Consider the following 14,110-nt stretch of genomic DNA (forward strand, 5'->3'; position numbering starts at 1 on the left):
GTAATTAAGGGAAGGACACGCATTTGTTTCGCACATAGGTATCACCATGCAACATAGTCTGCAACATAGCCCTACAGTTGCAATTCTGCCTTTTGCTACTACTTAGAAGTGACATTTCCCCCCAAACTTTTAATGACCTCATATGGTTTTGTATAAACAAATGAATACAGTCAGTTGTGTCTCAGTTAGTTTGTTTGGAAAATGGTTGTGTCTTGATGCAGCTGAAGTCCCAGTAAAGGGGCACAATTCCATCTCATGAGCTCCAAAGTACATTCTGGTATAGTTTCATCATTTGTTGCTATTTATCAGCTGCACTGTGAGAGCAATGGGTGAAAAAGCTTTTTGTCCCCAAGTTCCTTGAACTTTAACTTCCTTTTTAGATTTCCTAAGTGTGTGTTAGGAGGGATTGAAAGTAAGACCCAGATTCCTTTCCAGATGGCAATGTTTTTCAAAAGATGGGCAATCGTTGAGATGTCTTAAGATCATTTCAATTCACTTTTCCTGTTTTAGCCCTTTGCTTAATAAAAGCACTATAAAACAGCCACAAAATTTGCAGCACATGTGAGCAGTGTCTGTCACAGAGTGCGTTAGCAGTTGATGTAAGATTATCCTGCTATATGGTGCAGGATAAATGAAGTCTTACCTTGCTTCTCATTTTTCAGAACTAATCTTTTAGCGCTGTTTCAGTTTTCAGCAGTGGTCTGAACTGGTATTTTAATATCATAATGCATGATGGAGAATGTGCTCTCATAATTAGTAAGGGCATATCCCAATTATTTCCAAGGACGTGCTCTAACATAATTATCTAAAATGTTTTACTGAATTTAAGAATGCTTTTAACCAGAATTTATTTGCTTTTCAGGAGATGTTTTGAGTCAGTCTGTGGGTTTAGTTGGAAGGAATGAGCCCTAACTTGCTTCCTTTATCTCAAGTTTCATTGCTGCCTCTAGGGTTCTAATTGATATATTTCAACCATTCTGTGTGGGGCCATATGTAAGCTCCATCAGAGGTACTACAGGTGTTTTTTCCACATGATGGAAAACAGTGCTGCACTACTGGCTTCTGCTCATTAAGTGATGATTAACTTCCTGATAAAATTATTTTTTGAAGTTCAAGCCAACCTGAGGTGAGAAGGAAAGGGGTTCAGCAAAGATAAATGCTCAAACAACAACAAAAAGATTAGTGCATTTTATTTTAACAAAGGCGTGAGTAAAGATGTGGAAAATGGAAATAAAAAACATAGGTGAGAAACTTAATTCTTTTGGAGCTAGAAGATGCTTTTTTCTTTCAGACAAACATGTTGTCAGGAAAGCTTTATTAATATAAATTTTGCTTTAATTCACACACTGCTGCTCTGTCAAGCAACAGTAGGAGATAATTCCCCACGTAACACTTCTCACTTCTGGGGCATTATGTACTTCTTTGGTCACCAGCTGGATCATGTTGCCCTACTGTTTGTTATATACAAAAATGCTGGTGTTTATTGTAAAGTTCTATGTTCGTATCAGCCTTAATAATATAACAATTAGATATATCAGGTGGAAAGAGGTCTTGTCTTTTTTTTCCCCTGTAGTAGTTTTTCAAAAAAAAAGTGTCATATGTTTAGCTTGAAGTTGCCTTCACAGTTCATCTTTTTCACGGGAAAGACTTACTGAGAGAAATGTCTGAATTTAATAATAATAATAAAATAATAATAATATTTAAAAATATATTAAAGATATATATCTTAATATAAAGATACTAAAATCCCTTTTAATAAAACAGAATCCTCCACAAATGGCTTTTTTGTGCTTATACCATGGGCATGCTTATATGCCAAGTTTCTTAGGGTGCCAAAGTTTGAACTTGTTTAGATCCGTGTTGAATTCTCTGCAGGGTTGTTGTTATAGGTGAGTCAGCTGTGTTTCAAAACGAGCTGGTATGTAAACACTGAAAAATGCATTTGGATTATGTTTTCATGTAATTCTGTAACAACAGAACTTGTTGAGTATCTTTTCATTGACTAACTAAACCTCTGTGATACAGTGACAGTTTCAATCTAAAGCCTGAAAAAAAAAAACAAACAGTTTTTGATGTGTCAGAAGATTTTCAAAATGTGATCTTAAAGAAAATCAATTTAATTTTGAACATTTCCATGTCTGGTTCGTTGTCAAAGTTAATTCTGCTCTTTTTCTTGTCCTTTTCAGAGTTTGGATACAGACAAACCTGTGGCACCAGTGAAGAGATCACCTCTCCATCAGGAAACTAATCTTGCCAACTTCTCATATCGTTTCTCCATGTACAATCTAAATGGTTTGTTGAACTATTTAACTCTTTCAAATAATATTTTAGGGAAATAACTATTTCAGCCATAAATAAGGTCATCATAAAATAGTTTAATAGAGCATTCAAATACACTTGTAGCTGAAATGAAAATGTTTGCTTTAAAGGCCTTGCTTTCTTGTGGCATAGAATTTGAAATATCCCCAAACTCTAACTTTTACAGCACCTAATATCTAGGTACTGTAGTCTAGCATTTCTAAAGAAATACTTGTTCTGGGATCTGGTCTCATGAAAGAATTAACACGTATATGTTAAACAGAAAGAAAGAGCGTCTTGCTTCATGGGACAGAATGCAGGAATATAGCTACAGAATGTTTTCACATTAAACTAAAAGCGCATTTTTCCTTGTCTTAAAATAACTTCCTGTGGTTGTAACACGGGAAGCTTTAATTTAAAAGTTTGATTATTCATATAGTATTTTGCAGTTTTTTTTTTTTTTTTTTAAAGCAATATCAGATGTGCTTAGCAAAGTACACATTTAAAAAAGCTAGAGCATGGTATATACAAGTACATTTTTAGATTCTGTTTGTGTGACAGCAGTTTGGGCCTTTCAGATGTAATCTAATAATTCACAGGTTTCGCTTATCAGTAAATGTATTTAACCTAAACAGTCATTTAATTGCTCTTAGACCACTCAAGAGTGTTAGTGCAAATAAATTTGTGTTTAGCAGTGAGGAGAGATTTTGCAGTATAGATGGGGAATGAAAATAGTTTCCTCTGCCCTCTTACTCCAAACACACGTGTAACAAACCTGTGCATACTAAAAACTCTTCTCAATTGCAGAAGCCCTGAATCAGGGAGAGACTGTGGATCTAGATGCCCTCATGGCTGATCTCTGTTCCATAGAGCAGGAGCTCAGTAGCATTGGGTCTCATTCAGCAAATAATACTGCAGTGAAACGCCTTGCCACAGAACCCAAAGCTCAGAAACCACCTGCTAGCCGACCCTCTACTAAGCACAGCAGTATGAAAGGATTATCCTCTTCATCTGGTAAGGTGACTAAACCATCACATGCCAACGTTTCTTTGGATGACATCACTGCACAGTTAGAGAAAGCCTCTTTGAGCATGGATGAGGCAGCCCAGCAGTCAGTTGAAGAAGACACCAAACCAGTAGTTACTGCTCAGCACAGGAGGACAGCATCTGCTGGCACAGTGAGTGATGCTGAGGTGCGCTCAATCAGTAACTCCTCCCGTTCCAGCATAACTTCTGCAGCTTCCAGCATGGACTCCTTGGATATCGATAAGGTGACAAGGCCTCAGGAATTGGACTTGACATCACAAGGGCAACCAATCACTGAGGTAGTGTCATTAATTCAATCATTTTTTGTTTTCTTCAGTAGTTTTCCTTTTATTTCCTCTTATGGTGATACTCCGTGCTAAACATGTTCAGTTACAATGGGGTTGATTAGAGATCAGGATTGCTTTTTGTATGGGCTACATGTAGTGTGGCTACTTCTTTGTTTTATCTGTCTGCAAGGAATCTTATTAAAGAATTTGGGGGGGAGGGTGGAGGTTAAGACTTCCAATCTCTCTTCCTCTTCCAAAGCTACTCAGGGATTTTAATGTTCAATATTTAATGTTTTTCTTCTGAGTAAATCTTACGTACTGTTTTTAATTTAAATATGAGGAGTTTACAGTTTGGAAAAAAGGAATAATAAGTTGAACAAGAAGTCTATGTGCCTGTTACAGTACACTTAACTTACTGCGTATGTTCCAGATAGGCGCTTCCAGTATCTGAAACTATACCAGCAGTGTGTCACTTCTTAATACTCTTATTTAATATATGGCTGAGAGAACACTTCAAAGCAATGCCCAATGCAGAAAAAATTGCTCTGTGATACAGGAATAGCAGGTGTTCGCTTGAGATTTTGGTGCCCCTGTATTGGTTAATAATGAGAGCAAATTTTTCAGTGTAAAAAAAAAAAAAAAAAAGGAGTTTGAGGAACACTGAAAGTGCTGGTGAGTTGTGTGAGGAAATAAGAAAAATGTACCACAGAATTTAAGAACTTACACAGGAAGTAAACTAGAAGCTATCTAGGAGGAATACTCTGAAACAGAAACCTGACCTGTTATTCAGAAGTCAGCTGTACTAATGTGAATGTTCTCTTTCAGTTTTCTCTCCACCAAAGAGAAAACTGGAACAAGCTGAGTTTATTCTAGTCAATAATTAACACTAGTTTGAGTGAGCTGTGCTGAAAGTGTGCCTCTACCCATCTGTAGCAAAAGTTCATCTGATCTAAAGAGTGAATGTCAGTTTAATGATCAACACATCAAGGTCACGTTTTTAAATTCAAATCTTTATTTGAAATAGTGAGAAATAAGTGATTTACACTTACAGCCTAGGTATTTTTTTCTTAAAAGCTGGTGATCAATTTTTTTTTTTAAATTGGAGATTTGTATTGAGTGAAGCAAAACAACAGTAGATAGAAATGTGTCCTTTTCTCTTTAGAAAGTTAAAATGCAAACCTTTGCATTGTTGCTGTAAGTATAAGAGCTGGAGCCCAATCCATGACTGTTATAGGTTTTATATTGCTGTTCATTTTTCAGTCGCTTTCTGTGATAAAACTTACTTTTCTTCTTGATCCGTGACTATTAGTCATGTGGATGTCTTTTTTAATGCTTAATATTCTACAATAATGCATTTTTATCTCTCCTCAGGAAGAAATTATTTTTTACTTGAATTACTCTCTTCTGCAATTTGCATGGCATAAGGAAAATTTGAAACTTACTCACTTCTTAAAAACGTAAGATGTGGCAGTTGATTTTGCAAGTATCACTCCAGATCTCAGTCTCTTACTTCAGGAGTGATATGCTGAGGCATCAGTAAGATTATCCCTGTAGTCTCACATTTTTCAGTTCTTTGCATGGCATGGGTAATCAACAAACCACCAGCTTCACTTAAGTGTCTTGGTGTTGTTGAGCCAACAGGAAGAAGTCAAGAAGTTGCTTTGTCTTCACAAGAGGCTAATCCACGTTGCTGCAAGAGTTACAGTTGCTTTCTGAGCAATTAACCATTGACTGTGAGGTTAAGAACTGCCCCCCAAAGCGTTTCTCACAGACATTTGAGAGCTGGCTTTGTAAACCCAGTGATTGCTTCTCATAAGAATGTGGCTATTGTTTCCCTGCCCAGATAAATTGATAAGACTGACTCCTTTAAAGGAGGTAATCAAAAAGTGTCGGTAACTTGAGAGCCAAATTCTGCTCTTTTTTTTTTTTTTTTTCTTGGGAGCAGAAACCTTTGCAGTCATTAATAGTGCTGCTTTGTTTTACTGTCTGGTCTCTTTAATTTCAGTAGCCTGGGGAAAGTGTTCATCTCTGAGAAATTCTACCCAGGTTTACAGGAATGATGTTTAACTACTCAATATTAAATCTGTTACTTGATGGGACTTCTTACTGTGAGTTGTTTGTTTTTTTTTTTTCTCAATACTGGTAAAAGGGCAAAATCAAATTGGTCTGGAGTTTTGACAGAGATGGTGGTGGAGGTTGCTCAATCAAATTCATCTTAAAAATGGGCAGAAATCCAAGGATTCCGTGGTAGAATCGCTGGGCTCAAAAAAGGAGGCTTTTCCTATTTAATTTAGTGCATGAAAAGCTGTTGTGAAGGGTTCTATTCACCTTCATGTCTGGGTTGTGAAACAAAACACCTTTCCCTGGTAGGGCTGAATTCTGCCCTCCCACCCAGGCAGTTGTCTCTGTGGTTCTGTTTCTAGTGGAGGACATCACTCTGCCTGAGAGAGCAGTATTTGGAGAAGACCTACTGCCAATGCAGTGGGGGGAAAAAAACAGCAAAGACTTCTTTTTAAATTTAGAAACTGGGAGAGGCTATTACTTCATGGCCTCAACAGATGTGTTTTGAATTTGTTTTTCCCATGTAGTGTTTTAAGTTAGCCCTTTTCTTTTTGCCTGTCTTCCTGGTGGCTGTCTGTACTTGAGCTGACCTTTAATTTTTTTTCTTTTCTGCTATGGCTGTTATCAAAGAGGTCAGTGATTTGGCAGCTCTGCCCTTTTGAGTGATCCTCTGTCCTCTCCAGGCATTATAGGGACTTAAAGAAGTCATCTTTTCTTCTGCAACTTAGTTTTATTGGAATCACTAGAGGAAGAAAATAACATTAAGTAAGATGGAAGGCTGTTCCAATAGGAGGAAATGCTTGCCTGAAAAGGGAAATTAAGTTTAGCAGTTAATAACTTCAGTATTCTACCTTAGAAAGTAATTCTGCAGTGTGTTTGAGCCCCCTTACCTGGAAATGTAGGGAAATGCTGTAAAAGAACAGCCGTGCAGTTGGCACACTGAAGGTATGTGTAGCCTGGTATGCTTTGACTAATACTAGAGACAGATTTAATGGAAAGAGGCTGCAATTCATAGCCCCTCCCCAGAATGGAAGGGTATGCCTTCCCTTTCCTGTCTCCCTTCCCCACCCACAGTCCTACATGATTTCATCTCCTTCGCCCCACCTTTGGTGCTTACTGGTACTTAGACCAGAATTTCCTAGTTTTATTCTGGGGCTCATTCTGTGTTAGATGGGTGAATTGTATGGGCTCAGGGGGTTCTGATGTGTGCTGATGTACCGCCGGGAAATATGTAGCCAAGAGCTGGAGACTGAAAGGAATAGCTGGAAATATGTAGCTCCAAGAGCTGGAGACAGTGGGAATACACTCTCTTACACTCTCTAGTAGTAATGTATTATTCAAATTGTCTTGCCTGAACAACTGGGCAGGCATTTCAGTGAGTATCTCCTCGCAAGTCTGCACTGTAGAAACTTACTGGTGGGCAAGATGCTTGAGTATCATGACAGATAGTTACTCTTAGTGGTGCTGTTTGCCAGGACAATCCTTCTTGAATTTGTCTCTGTGCTGTTTTCAGGAAAGTTGGCTGGAATTCTCTGACTTGCCTAAAATCATTATTTTATTTGTCTTAATGATTTAATTTTCTCCCTTTCTTAATGCATTCTATGTTTGTAATTGTGTAACAAGAGGCATACACTTTAAATCTTAGCTTCTTCTTGTCAGATATTACTTGAATGGACAGCTGAACGAGTGCTGTAATAGTGTGAGTAAAGGAAGGGAAGTGATGACCATATGACTAACTCGTCCCCTTTACCCACCCAGACTGTTTCCTTGTTTCGGCCATCCAGAAATTGTTTGTGTTCAGCAAGTTGTGCTAGAGCAAAAGGAGGAGAAAGTAGCAGGGAGAGAATAGAGAACTGTGCTGATCATGCTTGTGTAGCTAGTTATGCCTGATGGTGAAAGGGCCTATTCATGGACAGTCATTGTTACTGTCCTGCATATGCTCAGTGAAGAGGTTGAAGATAAGTTTGAAGTCTGCCATCTGGTCTGGCACAGTACGCTGTCCCCCCACTCCCCTCCCAACACGATGGAGTTCTTTTTGTATGTAACCCAGTTTACACAGCTGAGAGATCTTGACTTGCAAAGATAATCCATAATTTAGTGGGTAGTAATCTTAAAAATACTTTTCTTGATTACTTTTTTTTTCCTTAAATTCATTGTAGCTTTATAGCTTTATACATTATGTATGAGAACTGAAAATTATGATGGGGGATTACTAGTTCATTAAAACTACGGATTTTTTGCTTCACTTGGCAAAGAAGGAACTGTAGAGTAAACTGTAATGTTTCTTTTGGGAAATGAAGGGAGCTTTGGGGGCCTGACAGTTAGTAATGGTTGTGATGCAAGCTGAGCATACGTAGATAGATCTGCATTGACCAGAAGCTCCTGTAGGACAAAGTGGAAAATTAAAAATGGGTGCAAGGAAAAAAAAATAAATTAGTTCCACAACAATTTTGCCTTTATCCTTATATAGTTTATATTAGTTGCCACTAAGATAATGATTGTTGCATGAAGGAGTACAGAAGCTTTTCCTAACCATAGCAGAGTATCGTAGGTCATCTTTTGTGTGTGATTACTAAATGTTACATTGCATGAAAATGCAATTATAACTGTTCTTGTGTGCAGAGAAGGAAGTCGGCAACACAGTCTTTGGTAGGTGACAGTGTCTTAAAATAGAGTTGAATTGCTGAACCTCACGTATAATTTGTAGCTGATTTAAAGAACAGTTGTGGTCTGTTTTAGTTCTTGGAGTAACAGGGCATTATTGGCTCCTCTATTTGGGAGCCTGAGGTTTGAGTGGTCGTCCTTATGTTCCATGTTTTGTGTGGTTAGCAGACACGAAAGATGCTTGCCTCTCTGAGAATAGTCACTGATACACAACAAACAAGGAAGGGTAGATGTTTGTTTTGGCATTTTGTTTGGTTTTGTTGTTTTGTCTCTTTTAAAGACAAAAAAAAAATCTGCCAGTTCTATTATGTTGTTAGTTCTGTACACAAAAAGTGTGTTCTGGAGTGTTTACAGTTAGCCTTTTTCTGAGCTGAAAATAGTCAATGGAAAGACTTGATTTGAAACACCAATTAGACCATCTCTTTCTCTTCTTTTTTTTTTTTATAGTTATTAATCACCAAGTGTTTTTTAAGAAGTCAATGGTAAAGGAAAATTGTGTATCTATCATTGAAGCGTTACTTTGGCTTCCATTTTTTTTGGCGTAAGAAGTGTGAGCAGTCCAGTTTTCAAATGTTGAAGTACATGTAAAGCATCTCTTCATCTGCCAGTTCTTTCGAGGCTTTCAAAATATCGTCTGAGATAAACTTACGAGTTTATGAAATGTAAGCAATATTTTGTGTTCTGGTAATTAAATACGCTTAGCTATTCATTGTGAAGTTTATGCATGCCAGTAAAACAGTTTTCTTCCTATGTTATGCTAGAACACAATGATTGTTAATATGCTTATCTCCACATCTGCAAAACTAGCACCTAATTTTTTTCATATACTTATGGAATCTGCAAAGAAAATGAGAGTGCTTGCATTATGATTTCACCAAATTTTATCAAAGTACTGGGGGGAGTTGTTCACTTCAGTTGCAGTTCAAAGTGAAGGTATCACTGTACAAGTTGCAATTAATTAGTGGAGCTTTTAAAACTGAATTTCCTTGTAGATATACCAGTCTACTTGAAACACAGATAAATTCTTTCACTTTTTTTTGAAACATATAATGAGACGAGAGAAGAGATAGGACGTCCTTAGGAAATTTGGAACAGATGACAAAAATTGAGAACAAATCAGCCCATTAAGGGACATCAACATCTAAGAGGAGAAATGAATTTATGCAGTTTATAACAGTATATGCAATTGAAGTAATGTAAGATGAAAGCTAGGGTTTGACAGGTTTGTAAAGGAATTTGAATCCACAAAATAAGACTTCATGTTATGATCAAACAACTGAGAACTGGCCTTCTGGTTGTGTCAGTTTTGCGCATCCTGGTTAGCAGTTAGGCTGTAATAGCATAATAATGGTTGCCTGTCAATAGAAAGACAAATCTTCAGTTATAGTTAACAAACTTACTCTTAACCTTGGCTACATTTGCTTATTTTGGATATTTTGCTTAACCTCATGTTCTTAAAAGTTGTAGATTTTAGACCAGCAGTATCAGTGTGTTTTTTTTTGTTGTTAAAGAATAAAGGTTTTATTTTTTTTCCATATGTCCTATCTACTCCTAATTGAAAAGGTGGATCTGTGACTTTAACTCCACAGTTGTGCATACCCATTCTCTTCTAGTGATGGAGTTCTTGATTTGATATCTACAGGCCTGTTGTTGTTTTTTGTTCTTTTTCCTTTTAGTCTTCCAACTTAACTAACGCGTCTCTTTTTGGACAGGTCAGACAACTATTTTCCATGAAATAATAGTCAGCTTTACTTTTTTCCTGCTATGCGTTTTCTTTTGGGAAAACTCCACTGCTTGAAACTTCACCCCTGCAGACAAATTTTATTTGTGATTTTTGTGTTTGGTTTTATGCTAATTTAGGTCTTTTGTGCTGATTTGAGCAGTCTTGCCCCACCTTGTGCTGGCTCTAGTGTTTGTGCAGCTGCCTAGTGATTCCAATAATTTTCTGGTCTTCCTGCAAAATAATCCTCCCTGTTGTCCATGCAAGAGGTATCTGTGAACACGTGGCTTGGGATTAGGATTGACTCTTTCCTGTGGCAGTTTTGCCTTAAATTTCTGTGTCCCAAGCAACTTGTGTTCAACGTAGAACTATCACAACCTGTCTACTCTTTCTCTTGACCTGGGAGGCATGTGGACTAACAAATAGTGCATCTCATGCACATGGTGCAGCAGTTTCTTGATTTGGAGTGTCCACAGACCTGTTTCTTAAACTGCATCAAGTTTCAGTAGGCTTGGACTGTAACAGCCAAAACTGGAATGAAGTTATAAGGGTCCATAGCAGTTAATGAATACTTGCTGTAAATTGGATTTTGTGAGTCCTGATAGTTGTGTGGTGTTTTTCTTAAGTTGCAGAACTGAACGCTTGGAGTTAGGAAATTCCAATTGCTTGCAGTGAAACAGAGTTGCACAAGTTCCAGGAGGGTTGGTCTCTTGGGAGCACAGAGTAATAGCTCTGGATTCTCACTTCCAGTGTCTGGCTCCAATATGCTGTGCAGCAGCCAGGCATTGCAGTTGTAAGAAAGCTGCTGTGTTCTCCTCCCATGGGCCCAAGCATTCTTGAACTTGACCAGTCTTTTGTTCAAGGATAGTTGTTTGCAGCCCATTTGAAAGGCTGGGCAGTGCTGTGTGAGAAGATGCAGCCTTAAGGTTTTTAGTTGTGGTGGTCTGGATTTCAATGAGGCTTTGTGGACTACAGTTTTAATTCTGAAAGCTCCTGCTCAGGCAAATTTGGTTAACTTCCAATGGACCAGCAGAGAAGAGACAGTATGTGAGGCTGCCCCTGTCAATAAACTGTTACGTGGTCAGGCATACAGAGGTATTAAAGCCTTAAAACTGCCTTTATTTTGAATAAATGACTAGTAATAATTCTATAACAAATTTGTTATAAATTTCTTAGTGGTTATAGTTCAGAAACTTTTTTTATAAGCAACTGAAAATACATCTTGTATATGGAAGTATCAGGCAGCTGTTATCTAATGGTGCCACTTCAGTTTCTAAGTGGCATAGGTGTATTCCTTTTCTGAGGTCTTGATAAGAATAAGCTATAACACCTTTTGCATTTTTCATCTGTCAATACCTGTGTAACTCAGTTACCAAAATTAATATGCCTGAAAATAAATACTTGAGTACCTTTGAGGAAAAGGAGCAAACATTGGATGGCACGCTGAAGGGAAATCTTCAGGCACTGCTTTTTAGTAGTTCAATTTTTGGTACTTCAGCATGTTCAAAATGTTCAGTTTTTGATACTTCACACTTAAAAGCATGTCCGTGTCATGACTGAACATTTTGTCCTGAGACATGCATTTGTTTTATTCTCCTTTCTTCTCTTATCAATGATTAGGGAAATAGAGAAATACTTTCTCTGAATTTCATTTTAAAATAATTTGCAATATGAGAGTGCTCAGTTCTAGCATAGTATGTCCAGCTTAAAGTAAGATTAATCTGTATCCACTTTTTTCTTGTTATATTTAGTAAATGTCACCAAAGTGTATTTTTGTTACTTACTGGTATGAAGGAACTTATGTGGAAATTATATGAACTTGTATGAAGTGACAGTTTTGTTGGTTTTTTTTTTTTGGTAGTATTTAGAGAACTGAATTCTCAGTTGTTGACTTAGTGAACAATTGACTGTGCAAAGAGAATGCTACCTGAGTTTGTTTTTTGCTGAGTATGCCTACAGATGTTTTACTTCAGTACTTAAGTTAGTGACTGTTCTGCTCTCATTGTGGTTGAGAACATAATCACGTCCTATTTCCTTTCCCTTCCAATAGAGCAGAAAACCTGAATCTCTTATTGTCTTTAAGTCATCGATCATTTATACATACAAAATTGGGATAAGGGACACTGCAACTTTTAAATGTTGTTTTGTTTCTTTTGCTTCCATTAATTGTCATTATTATGCTTTTTTCTTCCTTCTGATTGAGAATAAACCATTTCTTTCCTCTCTGTCCTCTTTCCTTTCCCTTTTTCATCCTTTCCTTTGTGTTTTCCTGCATATTTACTGTTTTTATGGGACATTTCATCAATCAGTCCAAGCGTCCCATTAATTTTACAGAAGAGGAGGCTGAACTGATTCCTGTAAGTTACAATCACATGTATATATGGCTTCTGTTTGTCAGTAGTTGAATACGTTTGCCTGAAAACTCACGTCACTAATGTGATTTCAATTTGAATCCATTGGTATCCCAACAGCGCAGTAAGGTAAACATATAAATCATTAAAATTATGCTTCTCAGTCTTAAGTTGATAATTATCTGTTTTCTAGTTATTAATTGTGGAAGCCTACTTGAAATACACTTAATACATGTAACAATTTTTATTACTTTTGAAGTGTAATTGCTTTTGACGGTCTGTTGCAAAGGAAGGCAGAAAATGTAATCTTTCAAATCAGATGTTCATCATTTTATTTTTTATGTTCTTATATGTTATACATGAAAACATAATCTCAAGGGATACGCAAAGGAAAATTTTGGTTCTTCTTTTCTCTCTTTGGCCCCTTTGTGACAAAGTTTAAAATATATATATATATAAATAAAAACATAATCAATTCTTGTTCTCTTTTGAAAAAAGACATCAGCTTAAACAATTAGAATATACTAAAGAATTCAACATACTCTTGTAGTCAAAAGCTATAGTAATTAACTTTTCAAGAAACCTTTGAAATCATATAGTTTTCTATCAGAGACTGCTTACTGCATTTCCCACAGTTTTCTTGTGAACAGACATAGGCTTTTTAAAAAGGTTTTTTGAGATTCTCAGCTGTCATTAATTAACTCCAAAATAATGGCACAAGAGTGCCACCAGCTGGTTTAACTACATGTTATGATTTAATGTTAAATTGTTAGATTTGCAAGAAATGTGGCAAGATACTTAACAAGACACTCAGAACTTGTGTAGATGTCTGCTTTCTATGTACTGCGGTAAGTTATTCTTTTGTATAGGCCTTGAGTGAATGATGTCTGAACCTACAGGTAATGTTTAGCCAAGAAGGAGTTTTTCTATTTAACATACTTAAAGCATTAGAACAGTAAGATAAGATACCATGGAAGATTGGGTGGGAATTGCAAGAAAAAGATGACCTGACAGTTTTTGTTCACTTACTTGTAAAAGTGACAGTGTAAAAAACACACTTAGTACCTTTCATAGTGTATTTTACTGTCATCAATCCCTGTGTACATGTATTCTGAGCTCCTACTGTAAAGTTAGAGGAATTAGATACAACACTGGCTCGTAAATGAGGTGGTCTTTTTGTAGATTTGTCTGAACTGAATGATGATCAGATGTGTAATAAAAAGATGGATTAGTGTTTGATGCGAATGTGCTTGTCAACTTTTTGCAGAAATCTGCAAGAAGAATTGAAGAAATGAGCTAATGAGTAAATATATATAGCACATTACTTACAAAGTGATGGCCTGCTGCAGTTGCAAGATGGGCTGTATAGCTTGCATCCTTCAGAAGCTAACTGGACAGCTCAGTTTATCACAGCTTCTAAAAATGTCTTTATTTCTTAAAATCCACCCATTAGTTACTCTCTGCAGGAAATAATTCTAATACGCTAAATATAGTGTTAAGGATTTTTTTGTTGTTGTTGAAACTGTCGTTCATTATGAGACCTCAGAACCTCAAGAATTAAAATAACCAACTGAACTTTTCAAAAAAGGGATCAAAAGGATAACTGGGGAAAAAATCATGAGCTTCGGCCATGTAGAGCATTACTTATATGGCTCAAGTTATTACATTCTGAAAATCTGAAAAGTACATTCATTTCCTGGTGG

General features: G+C 36.8%; 1 protein-coding gene across 5 annotated transcripts in view; it reads left to right on the forward strand.

The window, feature by feature from the left end:
• The window catches only part of RAPH1 (Ras association (RalGDS/AF-6) and pleckstrin homology domains 1), an 87,441-nt gene that overhangs the window by 33,571 nt on the left and 39,760 nt on the right, over positions 1-14,110 (forward strand). For 4 of the 5 annotated variants that reach the window (XM_082763065.1, XM_082763068.1, XM_082763066.1 and 1 more), the window contains 2 exons: positions 2,187-2,292; positions 3,106-3,623. In XM_082763065.1, the coding sequence (XP_082619191.1) occupies positions 2,187-2,292; positions 3,106-3,623 (624 nt within the window). Of the gene's footprint in view, positions 1-2,186; positions 2,293-3,105; positions 3,624-12,332; positions 12,414-14,110 lie in introns of all 5 variants that reach the window. The other variant, XM_082763069.1, reaches the window with a different exon arrangement.

Source organism: Aythya marila (genome assembly GCF_965140915.1).
Source record: "Aythya marila genome assembly, chromosome: 6".
Taxonomy (NCBI): Eukaryota; Metazoa; Chordata; class Aves; order Anseriformes; family Anatidae; genus Aythya; species Aythya marila.